The following is a 19,186-nucleotide window of genomic DNA, read 5'->3' on the forward strand; positions in this document are numbered from 1 at the left end:
CCATGGATTCATCTACATCAGGCACATTAGCCAATTTGTCAATAATATCATTTTGTGTTCCCTCCATTTCGTTTAATCTTTGCACTATTTTGACAATGGCTGAAGTATACAGATTAACTTCTGTGGCGCTTATAAATAATTCAAGTTCCTGAAGTCTGCCAATTAGTTCATTCACAAAGGGTTTCTTGTCCCCTTTGCCATATAATAATGCAAGTGCACTGGCATGCTTTTCTGGAGCTGCTTTTGTAAAGTCACGCCACATTTGTCGTGGAACGCCGACTGCTTCAGGATCATGTAATTGTTCTGGATCATTACGATTGAACTCGCGGCTGTATAGCATTTCCACCAGAGCATTTTCTCTCAAAAATTGGATACCTTTCTCAATATCAGTCCATTTCTTTCTCTCAGGCTCCAAGTCCCGTTTAAAGGGGAATCTATCTCTTACCGCTATCAACATCCGCTTCCAGAGGGTGTAGGACCGATTTTGGCATGTGCCAATACGTGGCATGTGTCCACACGTGAGTCCCTGGAAATGCTACCCAGTTGGCGAGCTTCACTGCCATCGAGCCACGCACTGTTGGCACCATTGTCCCAGCAGCGAAGTAACCAAGTGACCATATTTTCTTTTGGCTGACGTGTGTAATCCTTTCTTAGATCTCGAATTTCACTCAGTTTAAAAGATCGATCAATAATGGTCGTAATACTTTGCTCACCTTTTGCTATATCAAGAGTCCCAGGTGTTGATGGTGGCTGCTGTGTTGATGAGGCTGCCCCATCTATAAGTTTGGACTTGAGAAATTCTCGTAAAGAAAAACTAGCTTTTGGCTCCTCTTCTGACTCTGACCCTGACCCTGATGCTTGTGTTATTTCCTCCAGGTAACCTTCCTTCTTTTTCCTCTCTCCTAACTTTCTCTGCTCCTCTAACTTCTTCTGCTCCTCTATCATCTTCTTATACTGCTCTAACTTCCTCTGCTCTTCCAACTTCATCTGCTCCTCAATCTTCTTCTGCTCCTCTATCATCTTCTTATACCCCTCTAACATCCTCTGCTCCTCCAACTTCTTCTGGTCTTCTGACTCCCCCTGCTCTCCCGAGTCCCCTGAGTCTCCTGAGTCCTGCTCTACTAACTCCCTCCGCTCTTCTAACTCCTTCTGCATTTTCTCTAACTGAGTTGAAACTTGTTTTGTCTTTCGCCCTCTTACAGGGGCAACCAACATTGTATCTGGTGTCCCCGATGGTTGGTCCAATTGGACTACATGTGCCCCCGGTGGCTGGTCAAATTGAACTACATGTGCCCCCGGTGGCTGGTCAGATTGAACTACATGCACCCCCAGTGGCTGGCCAATTTGGACTACATGTGCCCCTGGTAGTTGGTTAAATATATTCAACTCACCCTGGAGGGCACATAGCTGGTCTCGGAGAGCGTTCTGCTCAAACTGGACGGCACCAAGCTCAGTCTGGAGGCTGTTGTAGTTGGACTGGAGAGTGTTGTACCCGAACTGGAGGACGTTATGCTCGGCCTGGAGGGCAGTGTGCTCAGTATGGAGAGTGTTGAGCTCGGTCTGGAGGGCATTGTGCTCAGTCTGAAGAGCGTTATGCTCGGACTGGAGGGCATTATGCTCGGACTGAAGAGTGTTGTGCTCGGACTGGAGGGTGTCGCAGTTGGGTTGGAAGGCATCATGCTTGGCCTGGAGGGTGCCACACTCAGACTGGAGGGCGTCATACTTGGACTGGAGAGTATTGTTCTCGGTCTGGAGGGCATTGTGCTCGGTCAGGAGGGCATTGTGCTCAGTCTGGAGAGTGTTGTACTCGGACCGGAGGGCGCTGTGCTCGGACTGGAGAGTGTCGTGCTCGGACCGGAGGGCGCTGTGCTCGGACTGGAGAGTGTCGTGCTCTGAACGGAGGGCGCTGTGCTCGGACTGGAGAGTGTCATGCTCGGACCGGAGGGCGCTGTGCTCGGACTGGAGAGTGTCGTGCTCGGATTGGAGGGCGCTGTGCTCGGACTGGAGAGTGTTGAGTTGGGATTGCAGGGAGCTTTTCTCATCCCAAAGTTTTTCTGCGTCAGCTCTAAGACTCTCTTTCTCGTACCAGATTGAGTCTCGTTGGTACAGGAGATCTTTTCTCTCAGCTTCAAAAGCTTTTTCTCTCTCTACCTTGTCAGTCCAAAGTTTTTCTGCCTCAGCTCTAAGACTCTCCTTCTCGGCCCTGAGACTCTCTCTCTCAGCTTCAAAAACTTCCCTCTCAGGAATTGTATTGAATAAGGCCCGATAAGCATTAGCTAGGCCCCAAGTCATTTGTGCCTCCTTAGATCTGCCTGAGACACAACATTCCTGTCTCAAATATGTGGTCAAACTCTCAGGATTCTTTAAGTGTTTAGGAGTAAAGCTCCATGACACTAGAGATGTCTGTCTTCTAAAAGTCTCTCCAAAGTCTCTCCACACTCCCTGCCACTCAGTATTCTCTGGTTCTAGGGAAGACTTCCTCCTGAGGTTATAAATCCAGATACTGAGTGAGATTATTACAATAATCAACAGTAAGATCAGGGAGATTAAGAGTGTGGCCCACTGATCATTCAAAAACTGCATAAAGGATGCATAGAAAGAAGGAGGAGCACGCTTAAAAATCACCATTTCTGTATAATTAGTTGCATTAGTTGCTCCCTCTGGAGCTGTACGCAGATACGAAGTGAGCATTGCTAACCATGCTTTCAATCCATTATACAATTGTATAGCTCCATAAGAAAAAGTGGCTAGCTTAAACATGACCCAGTATGTTCGGAGCGTCTCAAAAAAGGAACCAATGGCACACAGTCCCTGGTAAAACAAATTTAGTAGAGAAAACATTTTATTTTTTTTTCCCCTTTTTTCCCTTCAATAGAGAGAAAAAAGTAAAAGAAAACAAAGCTCAGCAGTGTTTATAAAATATACCGGAGTATTGGCAGTCCGCCTGGACTTTCAAGGTCAAGCTCGCAGGTGCAGAATCGCAAACCTAAGATAGCTCCTTAACAGTGAAAAAAAACTCGTAGCTCTGTTAAAAGCTAAAAGAGCAACAGAAGAAAACACAGAAAAACAGCAACTCAATTTGCCCGCATTCTCCACCAAAATCTGTCACGGTTTGAACTAAAAATCCACCTGCGTCCGTTACAGGGGCCGTGAGCCCCGGAGGGGCCCTAGGCCGAAAGGAAAAAGTTAATTAGGAAAAGAAAACAGCAGTAACGATCTAAGGAGGCACACTTATTTACTAAATACTATATCGAAATACCGGATAACACAATATAATACAATATAATTGAAAATTGAAAATTGAGCTAACGAATCAAGCAAAATAGGAGAGAGAATGAGCCCCGTAACCGAGAGGCCTACTGTGAATCTAGGCGAACGGCTGAAGGCTCCCACACACTCCCCTGAACGCAAGAACTCGAAAGACCTGAGTCTAGTCTGCGAACGAGTTAAGATAGAGTCCAGGTCCCGTGACCTATCGTGTTGCTCTCTGGGAGATGTAGTCTTCTTCTGTAAGTTGCAGATTCAGTAAAATTATTCATGCTTTATATGATGTTATGATGTGGAATACTGATAGCAAAATTACAAAATTATTAAACCATGACAGTCATGAATATGTATCCCAATTCCTGCCAACTATTGATGATGTATCAGTTCAGCCTACACCTGTAGCACACTTTCTTCTGACGGGGTGCAAGTGAGGTGGAGCTATCCCCCTTGCACCAGGCTGTATATGCATCACTCATTAAACATACCTGCTTTACAACTACTTTGTGGTTATGGAGTTTGATTCCGCAAGTCAATTTGGTGACCCAGATGGGACCTCCTCTGCTCGGCTGCAGGACCAGCTGAGAAGGGGGACGCCTTCTGCACACCCTAAGATTTCTCAGAAGGACTCCCCTCCCTCAGCTGATCACTGCAGGAGCAGAGAAGAACCATCTATCGGCGGACCAGGTATGTGAAATGGGGGACTCGTAAGTCATGAGGAGATTTCCTATGCAGGGCACAGAGGAGTCGGCGTGCTCCCCCCCGAGGGATGTGGGCTCACAGGTTAGGTTGCTGGCTGGGTTAGAAGGACTCCCTAGGGAGTGCCTACAAAGGGGCCAATAAGTCATACGCATGTTAAAAGAGCTATTGCTCACCCTCAGGTGATTGCTAACAGGGCAGAGCTTGTCTGCTCTCTTCTACAGGGTGATTTGGGTAATCCTGGGATAATTGGTATCGTACAGCACCGTCTATATAGGTGACCTCAGTCAACAACTAGCACCGGAGTTCTTAACATCTTTGGTTAAGCTTAACAAATGATTTATTGTAATTCTGTTTGAATTGTCGTGTGAGTGTGGAGTGAGTGAGACGCAGCACAGCTGCGGGGCGAGTGCGGAGTCCCGGCCCGCGGTTCTGTCATCCCACGAGGGAAACGGTCGGGGACGGACGAAGTGAAAGTTGTCCCCTTAATACTTGTTTGTTCCTGTTTTAATGTGTTTATTCTCGTATTGTAAATTACTGGTTATTGTAAAGTACATTGTCGTAAAACGCATATGGGGTTAGGTGGGAGGAAGTGTTGCTACTTGTAAAATAGTATGGTGGTTTATATTAAGTTATGATGGGAAGATCACAGGGAAAGGAGGTCCCTAAGCATACACCCCTGGGGTGTATACTGGCACATTGGCGAGATATTGCTGGGGAACCAGGAGGAACCCTGTGCCGGAAAATCCTGATTAAATATTGTAATCAGTGGTGGTTGATGTATAAGCTGGAGGATAGGGACAATGAACATATAGAGGGATGTCCGTGTGGAATGAGTATCAACCCATTTGTGTGATATTGTGTTCTGTCTGTGAAGAGGTGTGCAATAAGAAGAAAACAAACAAACAAACAACAACAACAAACAAAACAAACACCTGATTGAGAAACAGAAATGTTCAGGAAATTGAGAATAATAACAGCTGTTACTGTTGTGGCGCTAGAGTAAGGCCATAGGACCCAGAGATCCCCCATGAGGAAGGGGGGGTGAAGGGGGGCTGGAAGATCCCAGTGAGAGCTCTGCCCTGCGGGAATGAAAGTAGTGTGCAAACTGCAGTGGGACACTGGTAGAGAAATCCTACCAAGCTGAGTGAGAAGGAATTGCCTCTGATTGCAGAGCTGAATAATGAGAACTTGGGAAGTTAACCCTAGCAGATACACTGATGAAACTGCCGCTGTGGAAGCAGGATAAAGTAGTTCGTTTTCTGACAGATATGGGAGCTTCTTACTACCCGTAGACAGTTTTGTAACAGTAGTAGAAGCTACTGCCCAACAAGAAAAGGCTTACTTTTGGAATTAATTAAATATAAGCTAAGAAAACAAGTAGGAATACAGGAATTCTTGTACCTGCCAGGTTACTCTGGCAAGAAATTTAATAAAAGTGGAGCTAAGGGTCAAACAATATTGGCTGATTAAAAATTGTAAGTCTGGCTTTAACACAAACTGGGAAAAACAATGTTGTACGTCCAGGAGTTACAGCAATCTCAAATAAGACACTTAGGGGTGTGGGCATCAAGGCCAAAATGAAGCCCTAAATACAAGTTAAAAGCAAGAGCTCACCCAGTCAGGGTAAAGCCGTGCCCTTTGAGGATATGTGACTGTAGAAGGATAAAAGAAATAACAGAGAAATTTTTTTGAGTTTGAATTACTAATTGAATGGGAATCCAAGTACAAAACCCCAATTTTGCCAATTTGCTAAATTTTCGGATAACAAGTGCTTTAGTTTGGTAGAAGACATGAGGGCAAGTAATGGAATCGTTGAATGGATACACTCAGTGATGGAAAATCCATGCACTTTATCAACCAAGTTAAGGAATGAATAGGTGGAGTTTACCTTCTGGATTTGAGGGATGTCTCTTCTGCCTGGTTTGGCCAAAGGAAGCCTAAGGTTATTTGCCTTTGAATAGGAAAGCCCTAATAGAGGGAGAAGAGACTCAGTTAACCTGGACAGTGTTACCCAGGGTTGTGAGATCAGCTTAATGATTTTTGATAACTGGTCAACTCATGAGCCTGAGACCTGGGATCCTCCATCCTAGGGTGAAACTTTACTGCAGCACGTGGCTGCCCCAGCAACAAAAGGACTGTGTACAATAGACTAGGAGTTTTCTGAGTTTCTTGGTTTACAGAAAGCACAAATAACTCAGCAACAAGTGACATATTTGGGATAGGAGATTACAGCTGGACTTTGAACCTTAAGGACTGAGAAAGAAGCCATCTGCTAAACCCCTAGGCCGCAAACTGCCAAGGAACTCCATACGTTCCCAGGAATGACAGGAGGGTGCCAACCATGGATACACAGCTATGAACTGGTAAACCTCAAACAGCTTGAAGTGAGTAAGAGATAGCCAGGGTGCACTGGTGCTCAATATTCAAGAATCCCATAAATCTACACTGGGCCAAAAGATACCAGTTTTAATATCTTATACAGTGTTTACTGTATTGGTGACAAAAAGGGGGACATTGGCTCTCACCCCAAAGATTCCCAAAATCAGGTCATCCTGGTAGAGCAGGGTGATGTAGAAATAATTGTGACTAATATTGTCAACCCAGTATCTTTCCTTAGCGGAACTCCCCTGGTGGAGAACCAGGATGACATGACTGCTTTGAAACAACTGAAGCTGCACATTCCAGCTGGTCAGTCAGACCTGAAGGACTAACCCTTAGAAGATGCAGAAGACACCTGGTTTACCAGCAGCTGCAGTTTTGTGAGACAAGGAGACTGTAAGGCAGGACATGCAGTAACTGCTACAGACCAGGTAATTGAAGCACAGCATTACCTGTGGGGACTTTCCCCCATTAGGCTGGAATAACTGCTTTGACAAGAGCCTTAATGATATGGACAGATGCTAAATATGTGTTTGGGGTGCCACACGCTCATAGTACCATCTGAAAAGAGAAAGGATTGCTCACACACAAAGAAAAGAGCCTGATGTGAATCTACCAATGGCTATTATATGTTGTAAAGGACATCAGAAATGTAACACTGTACAGGAAACAGAAAACAAGATGAGAGATCAGGTGGCAGACAGGCAGTTGAAGAAGGCTTCAATTCCAGACGGTAAATTTAAAATCTCTGAAGCCAAGTCAAAACCTGTAAAATATTCTAAAGAAGACAGGAGTCCAATTAATGATTTAGAAGGGAAGAGAGCAAGCTGACAGATGGGTACAGGCCCAAATGGACACATTGTTATGCCCTTTAGTATTTTATGGAAATTGGTTATAAGGGAAAATAAGAGAATATATTGGGCAAACCAACACTACAAAGTACAATCCCAGTACCAGGAGCAGGGCACAAGTGGGCCTCACGGAAAAGGGCCTTCCAGGGCAACAATGGCAAATTGATTTCACAAAACTCCCAAGAAAAGGGGGGTATCGCTTGTAAGAGGCCATGCTTTTTACATTACTGTCTCAAAGTTTGCTGAAATGGACAAGTTCAGGCAAGTCCTGGCCAAGGTTCCAGGACTCCCTTTGTCTGAGACACACAGGAACTAAGGTTCGAGAAATCCCTTTGTTAAGGAGATGGACAAGTCCTTATCAATCCTGATAGATTGATTTGTGTGCCTCTCTGGTAAAGATTAGAAGTCCAAGGCCAGTGCTGTAAATGCCAGTTATAGAATATTGTACTTTCTTAGTTGTTCTTTGTTTAAACTGTCAACTATTTAGTAATGGGGATAAAAGCTATAAAAGTGACCGTACAATAAGAACTGCAGAGATTCTGAACTAGAAAGGGTCTGAGTGGAATGCTTCCTCTTCAGGTCTGTTATCAATTTTGGCCTGTAAGCCTTGGTCATTTTGTAACGGAGCTTGGAAGGGGAATCTGTCTTCATGTGTTTCTACATAAGATTCACAGCTTTTCGTTAAAGTGATGGTTGCTGAAATGATAGATCTAAGGGAGATGAGATGCTTATTAATGGCCCTTAAGTGGTCTTTTGTGTTGGCCTATCTCAAGGAAGATGGCCATCTCTGAGGACTAATGGCCCTTAAGTGGCCTTTTGTGTTGGCCCATCTCAAGGAAGATTGCCATCTCTGAGGAAATCACACGACTCTGACCCGAGCCTTCCCGAAATGTCTCGAAGGCTGGGAAGAAGGATAAAAAGGGCATGTACAAACCCCAAATTTAGGTTTTCTGACACCAGATGCCTCACTACGGAAACAAGGAGGTTTTCTGTCATCAGATGCCTCTCTATGTGAACGCCTGCATGCTGAAGAAGATGCCTGCATGCTGAAGAACCTTTTAGGTTTCTAGGTATCTGACCTCAGATTCCTCCACCGTTGTCCTACTGCTGCCTACTGTTTCTTCCGGGATCGCTGCTCGAGACTCTGCTCCGTGGGACCTCGCTGCCCGAGACTCCGCTTCTTGAGACCACGGTACTCTGACCATCTTTTCTGCGATTCACCGATCTGCTGCTTGCGGCCTGCTACTCCGCTGCTGCTCTCCCCTACGCTTATTTTGCCCGGGACCAACGTTAACAACGTGCTACAGGACGCTGCTGCATCCAGGAGGTGACTATTCCCTGCTTTAACGTAATTCTTGCTCTTTTCTATCTTTTTCTATCGCCCACTTTCCCTTCCCCATCACCCTAATTTTGATATTTCATCGCTCTCCCTTCCCCATCCCCTCAGTTGTCTATCATTTCTAATAAACTGTTCAGATCAACATTTGAATGCTCTTCTTCTTAATCTCACGCCGGGCATAACATATCAAAAGAACCTATGCCTCACTCCTAAATTGGAGCGAGACTTTGCTGTATGAAAATTTCTGTAACCTTAGAAACAATTGAGGATGATGCAGCAGATGCCTAATGGACAGTCCAAGAGGAGGTATCCTGTTTATCCAAAACTGCATTGAAACATAGAGTAGGCAGGGATAACACCGATTGGGGAATAGTTTTCTCTGGACCATGGGATAAACCTACTAGTTGCCAAATTTAGGATGACTAAAACATCTTTTCTTAGTCTGCATCACCTTGCTACTCTTGGTGTGTTTTACTTGTGTTGTTATAAGATGCTTTTTGTGTCTGTGCCAGGATACCAGAAGGGAATATAAGGTTTGGAAGAGACATGAGCTGAGACAAAAGGTAGAGAATGGAGCCTATTTTGAGACCCATTATGAATCTAGCAGATAAAAGCCTGCTAGATTAATGAAAAGGGGGGAATTGAAGAGTGAGAAAAGCCCCAAAATGGAGGCAACGTAACACTTTGCTATAGAAAGGGAAAGGGGAACTTCACAGAAACCAAGACAAAGGGTAACTGTAGATAGTTTACATTTAAAAGAGCAGAGAAAGGGAGAATTACAGACAGTCAAAATAAAGCCCGAGAAGAGGGTAATAAAGAAGAAATTGTCTGGAGACCTCTGACAAGAAGGATTAGATACCCCCAGGCAAGATGATGCCGACATGGGAGAACGATAACAGCAGATAACACCAAGAAGAAAACAGAAGAAGAATTTCACCCCAAAACAACGGCAAGGGTCGCGGGGAATGGGGTCAGGGGGAATGAGGGAATGGGGTTGTGAGGAATGGGGCTATAGGGAATGTAATGAATATGTAATCAAACTGAGGAGGAGACTATTGATTATGTATTAGCTTGACCTATATCTGTAACACACTTTTCTCCTTACGGTGTGCAAGTTTGGAGGAGCTATCCCCCTTGCACCCGGAGCTGCGCAACGCTGGAATAAACATACCTGCTTTATAACCCATCTCTGGATTATAGAGTTTGATTCCGCAAGTCACAATGAAGGCACAGAGCGCTGCTGTGGGTACATGTCCCAGGAGCCCACCTCGCCATTGGGTCCCCAAGACACATAGAGCTCAAAGTCCACCCTAAACCTTGTTCAATCCCACAGAGGTGACAACTGGATAACTTTATCACCTGATAACTTGGACACTATATTAACTCGGTCGCAGACTAGACTGACGTCTTTCGAGTTCTGGCGTTCAGGGGAGTGTGTGGGAGCCTTCACGGTTTCGCCTAGATTTCACAGTAGGCCTCTCGGTTACGGGACTCATTCTCTCTCCTATTTTGCTTGATTCGTTAGCTCAGTTTTCAATTATATTGTATTATATTGTGTTATCCTGTATTTCGATATAGTATTTAGTAAATAAGTGTGCCTCCTTAGATCGTTGCAGCTGTTTTCTTTTCCTAATTAACTTTTTCCTTTCGGCCTAGGGCCCCTGTGAGGCCCACGGCCCCCTGTCACGGACGCAGGTGGATTTTTCGTTCAAACCGTGACACCTAGCATGTGGCAGAAACTCACATGTACAGCATCAGAAAGATACTCACAGACACCGGTGGCAACGTTTGGAAGATACGAGGACCAACAGAGAAGACCACGAGTTTTTGAACTGATTACGACACTTCAAAACTATGAACAGCAGCTCCCCCCACTGCACACTACAATTTCTGCCATCTCACGAGTAGAAAACCAACTGGATAAAATGCACAAGAAATCGTGACAAACAAGTACAAGTATCAGAAACGTTTGATGAAGATCAGAACGATCAAGGAAGTCTACTGAAGGAGCTGATCAAACTAATTTAAGGTGATGAACACTACTCCCAACCTGTATCATCAAAAGTCTCAGCTGTTAGACGCACACACTTTCCAGCTCGAGCAAGGAACAACAGTAAGTTTGCACCGCATGTTTCCATGTGGCGCTACCTATGTGACCACAGAGAAGACATGAGGAAGTGGCATGACCAGCCTACTACTGTACTACGAGCACTGGTGAGGGATCTACAAAACAGACCAACCGCTAGTAGTGCTGCTCCAGTCATCACAGGTAATGAATAGTGGGGCCCTGCCCTCAGTCAGGGTCGGGAGAGGGATAATAGAGTTTAATGGACTGTGTGGATTCGATGGCCTGGCACATCAGAACCACAGAAATATAAGGCGCTGGTGGATACCGGTGCACAGTGCACTCTAATGCCCTCCAGTCATGAAGGGACAGAATCAATCCATATTTCTGGAGTGAATGGGGACTCTCAAGAATTGACTGTGCTGGAGGCCAAAGTAAGCCTCACTGGCAAAGACTGGCAAAAAATTGTTACTGGTCCACGTCCTCCGTGTATACTGGGTATTGATTACCTCAAAAGGGGGCATTTCAAGGATCCTAAGGGGTATCGATGGGCCTTTAGAATAGCTGCTGTAGATATGGACAACATTAAGCAGCTGTCTGTTTTGCCTGGCCTGTCTGAGGACCCATCTGTTGTGGGGCTGCTATGAGTAAAAGAGCAGCAGGTACCGATTGCTACAAAGACAGTGCATAGAAAGCAGTACTGCACCAACAGGGATTGCTCCGCCTTCATGACTTGATTAGCCAGTTGGAGAATCAGGGAGTGATCAGTAAAACTCACTCACCTATTAGCAGCCCCATATGGCCAGTGCATAAAGCCAGTGGAGAATGGAGGCTGACGATAGACTACCGTGGCCTGAATGAAGTAACACCCCCACTGAGTGCTCCTGTGCTGGACATGTTGAAACTCCAGTATGAGCTGGAGTCAAAAGCAGCCAAATGGTATGCCACCACTGACATTGCTTACGCCTTCCTCTCCATTTCTTTGGCCGCAGAATGTAGGCCACAGTTTGCCTTCACCTGGAGGGGCATTCAGTATAATTGGAACCGTTTGCCCAAGGGGTGGAAACACAGCCCAACCATTTGCCATGGGTTGGTCCAAACTGCACTGGAACAGGGTGGTGCTCCTGAACACCTGCAGTACATTGATGACATTGTTGTGTGGGTGTCACGGTTTGAACGAAAAATCCACCTGCGTCCGTAACAGGGGCTATGGGCCCCACAGGGGCCCTAGGCCGAAAGGAAAAAGTGAATTAGGAAAAGCAAACAGCTGCAACGATCTAAGGAGGCACACTTATTTACTAAATACTATATCGAAATACAGGATAACACAATATAATACAATATAATTGAAAACTGAGCTAACGAATCAAGCAAAATAGGAGAGAGAATGAGTCCCGTAACCGAGAGGCCTACTGTGAAATCTAGGCGAAACCGTGAAGGCTCCCACACACTCCCCTGAACGCCAGAACTCGAAAGACGTCAGTCTAGTCTGCGACCGAGTTAATATAGTGTCCAAGTCCCGTGACCTATCGTGTTGTTCTCTGGGAGATGTAGTCTTCTTCTGTAAGTTGCAGATTCAGTAAAATTATTCATGCTTTATATGATGTTATGATGTGGAATACTGATAGCAAAATTACAAGATTATTAAACCATGACAAACTCGGCGTCTTCTCTGTTGGTCCTCGTATCTTCCAAACGTTGCCACCGATGTCTGTGAGTATCTTTCTGATGCTGTACATGTGAGTTTCTGCCACATGCTAGGTTTGGTCCTCACTTTCTCAGGATCACGGTCTTGTGGATCAGGGTCATACAACATTTCCACCATAGCCGTTTCCCTCAGGTACTGGATACCTTTTCTGATGGTATCCCACTTCATAATCTGAGGCTTCAGAGCATCCTTGAAGGGGTACCTTTCCCTCAGAGCTGTTAGCATTCGGTCCCAGAGGGTGCCAGCTCCATCGAAATATCTGCTCTGTTGATAGCTGTGTCTCTGGCAATGCTTCCTAGCCGGTGAGCTTCATTACCACCTAGGGAAAGGCTGTTGACCCCATTGTCCCAGCAGCGAATCAACCAGGCAAAAAGGCCTTCGTTTTGACACAGTGTTAACTCCTTTCTTGAGCCTTGGATTTCAGTCAACTTCAGAGGTCGACAAATGGTAATAGAGATGTCCTCCTCATCACTGTCTTCTTTATGCCTCTTAGTTGTTTTTTTTTTTTCCTTTCTCGGTGCTGATACAGACCTCTCACCTGGATCTTCTGCTGCCTCTTCCTCTGCTTCTCCTTCTTTTCATACTAGACTCGAGGACACAGAATCACAGAATCACAGAATTGTAAGGGTTGGAAGGGACTTCTAGGGATCATGGAGTCCAACCCCCTTGCCAAAGCAGGTTCACTACACCACGTCGTACAGCTGGTCGTCCAGGCGGGTCTTGAATATCTCCAGAGAAGGAGACTCCACCACCTCCCTGGGCAACCTGTTCCAGTGCTCCGTCACCCTCACCGTAAAGAAGTTCTTCCGCACTCCTATACTGATGTTTCATCCCATTACCCTTAGTCCTGTCCCCATGCATTACTGAAAAGAGACCAGCCTCGCCACTATGGCCCCCACACCTCAGGTATTTATAAACCTGGATCAAATCCCCTCTCAGCCTTCTCTTCTCAAGGCTAAACAGACCCAGTTCGCTTAGTCTCTCCTCATAGGGGAGATGCTCCAGACCCTTCACCATCTTTGTGGCCCTCTGCTGGACTCTTTCCAAGAGATCCCTGTCTTTTTTGTACTGGGGAGCCCAGAACTGGACACAGTATTCCAGATGAGGCCTCACCAGGGCAGAGTAGAGGGGGAGGATCACCTCCCTTGACCTGCTGGACACGCTCTTTTTAATGCACCCCAGTATGCCATTGGCTTTTTTGGCTACAGGAACACACTGCTGGCTCAGGGCCAACCTGTCATCCACCAGGACGCCCAGGTCCCTCTCAGCAGAGCTCCTCTCCAGCAGCTCTTCCCTGTACTGGTGCATGCAATTATTTCTTCCTAGGAGCAAGACTCTACTCTTGCATTTGTTAAACCTCAACCGTTGAATGGACACCCGTTTCCATTTCTTGCCTTCACAGGGGCAACTGATATTGTTACTGGTGCCTCCTGTGACTGATCAGAGTTGACTTGGGGATTTTCTTTTATGGCTTGAACCTCAGATTGGAAACTCTCTCTCTCCAGAATAGTATTATACAGAGCATGGTAAGCATAAGGCAAACCACAAATAAGGTTTACCTCCTTAGATCTCTGTATGCCGCACCATCTCTGACTCAAATACTCAATTTCTCTGGGTCCCTCAGGTGTTCAGGAGTGAAGTGCCGTGACACTGAGGGTCCCCACGCTTCTAAGATTTTTCCTAAACCTTTCTATATACCCTGACAGTCAGCATTCTCTGGTTTTGGAGGACACTTCTGCATAGAACGAATGGAAAGGAGTACATTCATTGATATTGTTAACATGAATGTGAGTATGAATATGAGTATGAACAGTAACTCAGCATTCCAAAAACGTGTGGCAATCTGGGAAGACAGCCTAGATAACGGATTGAACATCATGGAGTTTGTAAGGGAATAGGCAGAGGTTCTGAATGCCTTCTTTATGCCTGTCTTTAAAAGTCAGACCACTTATCCTCAGGGTACTCCTCTCTCTGACCTGGTATCTTCTGGGGAGCACACTAACCCCCCTGTGATTCTGGAAGAAATGGTCAAGACTTACTACTCCAACTGGACTGCCACAAGTCCATGGGGCCAGATGAGATCCACCCGAGAGTGCTGAGGGAACTGGCAGAGGTGATAGCCGAGCCGCTTTCCATCATCTGTCAGCGCTCCTTGTTGACTGGTGAGTTCCCAGAAGACTGGAGGCTCACCAATGTGTTTCCCATTTACAAGAAAGGCTGTAAGGAGGATCCAGGGAACTACAGGCCTGTTAGCCTGACCTCGTTTCCAGGGAAGGTTATGGAGCAGATTGTCTTGAGGGAGATCACGTGGCATGTGCGGGACGACTCAGGGATCAGGCCTAGCCTGCATGGGTTCATGAAGGGCAGGTTCTGTTTGACCAATCTGATCTCCTTCTATGATCTAGTGACCCATCTGCTGGATGAGGGAAAGGCTGTTGATGTGGTCTACCTAGACTTCAGCAAAACCTTCAACACTGTCTCCCACAGTATTCTCCTGCAGAAGCTGGCAGCCCGTGGCTTGGATGGGTACACTCTTGGCTGGGTAAGGAGCTGGCTGGAGGACCGGGCTCAGAGAGTGGTGGTGAATGGAGCTCAATCCAGCTGGCGACCGGTCACAAGTGGTGTTCCCCAGGGGTCAATGCTGGGGCCTGTCCTCTTCAACATCTTTACTGATGACCTGGATGAGGGCATTGAATGCACCCTCAGTAAGTTTGCGGATGACACCATGTTATGGTTTTGCAATTTGGTTGGTGTTGGTATTCCACATCAGAACACCATGCCTAATAATGGGAGTAAAGTGGACAAGTTTTTTTTTCTGTGGACTGCCTTAAATGGGCATATGGGGAGGGGCACCGGAAGAGAAGTGGGGAAGGGGACGGGGTGGCTGGCCCAGCTCCCTGCGAGGAGACAACGTGGTCGGAGCTTCCTGCCTTCCACAGCTCCATCGGTGAGATTGGGGCCTTGGTATTCTCTTTGTTGAAACTCTCTTGTTGTTTAGCGTTATTAGGTTATTAAACTGCCGTTCGTTCTCAGATCACCTTTTTCTCCTTCATTTTTTGTTAGACTCAATCACAATCTCCCTTCCCTTCCCCTCTCCCTAAACGCACGTGTCCGGGCCACGCCGCGCCGTGCCGTACAGAGCCGCTAGAGAAAAGGGGGGGGGGGACTTTTGTTCCTGCACCCCTGGGTTTGTTTCCACTGTCCCGGAGTGAGCTCTAGAGAGAACTCCGTGACATTTTTTGGTTGAGGATGCGGGCAATGCTCTGGGCAATGTTTTGGGCAGTAATTAGGTGGCTTTTTTCAACAGCCCTGTATGTATGTGTGAAAGACAGAACTGGCTTTCTTTTGTTGTCTCAAAGTTTGCTTCATGAGGCCTTCCTGATGATAAGACTCTGACTAACATCTGTTAAGTGTCCTTGGGGGTGGACGTTGGTTGTCATTGTGCCATCGTGTTTCTGCTTACGATTGCAAAGATAAGCAGAAGCAGGACGAGCAGTTTTCTTCAGGGGTGCTGCTCGAAGGAGCTGACCACTGCAGAAGGCGATAATGCTTGTGTCTGGCAACAGAGACACCCCCCCCCTTTTTGCTGGCTTATCTGTGGGCCAGGAATATCACAAAAGCTGGTTTAAATCCCTACTACAAAGTGTGTTTACCTGCTTGTTTGGAAGTTCAGTGTTTGCTCGAGATACGTTCCCAAAAATGCTGTGTCAAACTTCAAAGGAGAAAAACAACCTCACCGAAATGGGGGATAAAAGGCCCTCGCTAAACTGGGGACTTTGGAGACAAACTCCCAAAGACACCTTTGACGGAGAATTCCCTGAGGGGAAAACTTTGTCGGAAGAACCCCGGGACCGGCTTGCTGCGGAGCTCCCTGGCTGTCTCCCATCCCCCGCGGTGATCAGACGAGTTCCTGAGATCAACGGACCTACTGTGTACCTCGCTGGATCCACGGTGGTGACTATATCTCTTTTGCTATCTGCAAAGACTCCTTGCTTACATTTCCTACTTTCCCTATCGCCTCCCTTCCCTTCCCCATCTCCCTAAAAAAACACCTAGGTCTTTAATAAACTGGTTGGACCAACATTTGAACCGTTGCTTCTTAATCTCACGCCGGGTATACACATATCAAAGAACCTTGCCTCACTCCTACAAATTGGAGCGAGACATTTTTTATTGGCGTAGTCGGCAGGATGCCCGCCGTGAGAGTGTTGTCCTCCCAGACATAGTCTAAAACTTTTCTATGTGCACCTCCTGGAGTTGCAAGGAGCGACAATTTTGGTAACTTAGATGTGAGAACCTCTCCAGGAAGACCGCTCCATATTCTGAAACTTTACTGCTCAAGTGTTTACCTCTCGGGGACGTATGAATTAATTTTGACTATTTACTTTTGTTTTATATGTGTGTGCCTCCTCGGCAAGACTATTTCGCATTTTTTGTGGTTTAAGTAACTTGTAACCTATCTTGGAAATTGGAAAGTTTTGTGTGTGCGCCTCTTGGGGAAGTGAGGGTAATTTTTTGATGTTTGTGCCTCTCCAAGAAGTTTATTCCTTTTTGAGAAAACTTGAAGTATTTTGTAACTCTTGAAGCTTGAAGATTTTCTGGCCTGACAGGGTAGCCAGGAGCGATTTAGGTGTTTACACTTTCTTTTTAAGTGTTGATTGGGCTTCTTGGTCTTTTGTGAAAGGGAGGAATGATTGTAGCATTTGCATTTGTTTGATAGGTGTGTGCTTCCCTGGGGAGGGGTAAGGACTTAAGTGTGCCTTCTCTTCCCTTAGTGTTTATCTTTTAGGGTAGAAATGAGTGAAAGTATTGTCACTATGAATAGTGAAAATGTGCTATTTGACCTTTTAGAAAAGCATGGTGCTCGGCCTTCTTTATCAGGGGTGGATTGGGCACGACAAAACTGGTATAACTTGCAGAGTGTTTCCGACCGCATTAGTGTCTTACAAAATGGGGCTCGTACCCGAGCCGGGAAAGGGAAATCGTTTATTTGTGTGGTACTCGGTGCTGCTTTAAAAGCTGCCGTGGAGTTCCGAGATGAAAAGCATTCGGCAGAAACCCAAACCATACAAGCATTACAAGAATCAGTTAAAGTTATGCAAGAATTGGTAAAAACTCTGCAGAATCAAATAGTGAACCTTGAGGAACAATTACAAAGAGAGCAACATAATACAGTTTTGTTGCAAATAGCTTTTAAGGAACTATTAACATATAAGAATACTAGCAATACTGCTGTCCATAATTTGCCTCAAGAAAAAACTTTTCCTCAGAAGGAACTACAAGGAATAAAGGAAGGGCTTGGCAAATTAGAGGACTCACCAGCCCAATTGCGTCCTTTGATAAAAACCGAATATATGTTTGATAACAGTGAGGATCTGGACCCTCAAATGAATGTTAAAGAAATTCCCTTTTCTGCCACTGAATTAGCAAAACTGAAAAAAGATTTTAGCCGCTCTCCAAAGGAATCAGAGACAGAGTATGTATGGAGGGTTAGTCTCACTGGTGGAGACCAAATACTGTTAACTGAAAAGGAAGCTGAAGGTTATTGGGGGCCAGGAGTATTTTTAACTACTGGTAACAACCGTGCTCCCTGGTCCCTAACACAAAGGGCTGCCTATTGGGCAGGTGGTCTTAACTCTTTAGAAAGGGGAGACCCTCTTGCCATTAATGGGACAGCTGATCAATTGGTTGAAAGTGTTCAAAAAGCTGCTTGTCTGCAAATGATGTATGATAGAAAGCTGCAGCCACATCATGAATCACCTATGATGATGCCTGTTGATCCTGAAAGGATGACTCCTTTAATCAGGGGGCTTCCAGAATCACTGAAACCTATAGGTATACAACTACAAGGAAAAATACAAGCTATGCCTCAGGGAGAAAGAACCCTGGCAGAATTAGAAGGAACTGGCACCTCAGGCCATTTGCAGTCGGGATATAAAGTATGGACATGGGGGGAGGTTGCCCAAGAGTTGATTAATTATGAAAGGAAATATGGGCCTGTGGCTTCTTCCAGTATATCTGAACCAGAGGAAGTAAGGCTCGCAGCAACCACCCATGCTCCTAGGCCACCTAGTCCAAAGCTCAGTGGAACTGGAAGGGTCTCATTGCCAGTAAGAACAGGTAGGCGAAATATTGATCATAAACGTAATCATCTCTGGACACTGGGCTGACAAAAGGGTGTTCCACGAGACCTGATGAATGGATTACCCACAGTCAGGTTAGAGAAATTAGTTAACTTGTGGCCAGAACAAAAGCTCAAGGAAAGCTGATGCTTTCGCCCCCTCCCCCAGATGAGTGGGAGGTGGGGGGGGAAGGCAGTGAAGGGTGGATGTTTATTAGAAAGCTCACAACAAAAGGAGATCCTCGATTTAACACCTTCTGTCCCAAGGCCTCCCCACTCCTGCCAATTGCCCCTGTGATCACGATCCAGTTGCTGATAAGCTAGGGAAACACTTATCTTCCTGGCCAGCCTATGTCGACTGACTCAGCTAACATGAGGCGTTTCCCTAACCTTAATGAAATCCCTTAACAAATATCCTTAGAAGCCTAAGGACACCCCGAAAAAGGAATGTAAAATATCATGCTTGATGGATTGTTCTCTCATTTTTTAATTGTATTAACAAAGCCCCAAAAGGGCAAGTTGTTGTTTTATTTTTCAGAAGATCCCCGTGGGACCTTCACTGAACAGAATGGCTCATAGCTGACTTTAACCATTTGTGTTTTGTGACAGAAAAATTGAAGATGTGATTGTGCTAGAATTCTGAATTTACCTCTCTTATTACATATTTTGTTTGCAATAGTATTATGCTTTTGTTTGTTGTTGTGGATTGTGATTGATATCAGTCCTTGGATCTGTTAAAACTTCACAATTTGGTTCA

At 45.7% G+C, this 19,186-nt stretch overlaps 1 protein-coding gene across 1 annotated transcript; it reads left to right on the forward strand.

The window, feature by feature from the left end:
* The first annotated feature begins 17,104 nt into the window (after nucleotides 1–17,104).
* LOC146754512 (uncharacterized) lies at nucleotides 17,105–18,720 on the forward strand. The gene has a single exon (XM_085527824.1). The coding sequence runs from the start codon at nucleotides 17,105–17,107 to the stop codon at nucleotides 18,476–18,478; it is 1,374 nt and encodes a 457-aa protein (XP_085383950.1). The 3' UTR covers nucleotides 18,479–18,720.
* Nucleotides 18,721–19,186: the final 466 nt, after the last annotated feature.

This window comes from Coturnix japonica, chromosome W, assembly GCF_054131305.1.
Source record: "Coturnix japonica strain WE chromosome W, WE-NBRP24, whole genome shotgun sequence".
Lineage (NCBI taxonomy): Eukaryota > Metazoa > Chordata > Aves > Galliformes > Phasianidae > Coturnix > Coturnix japonica.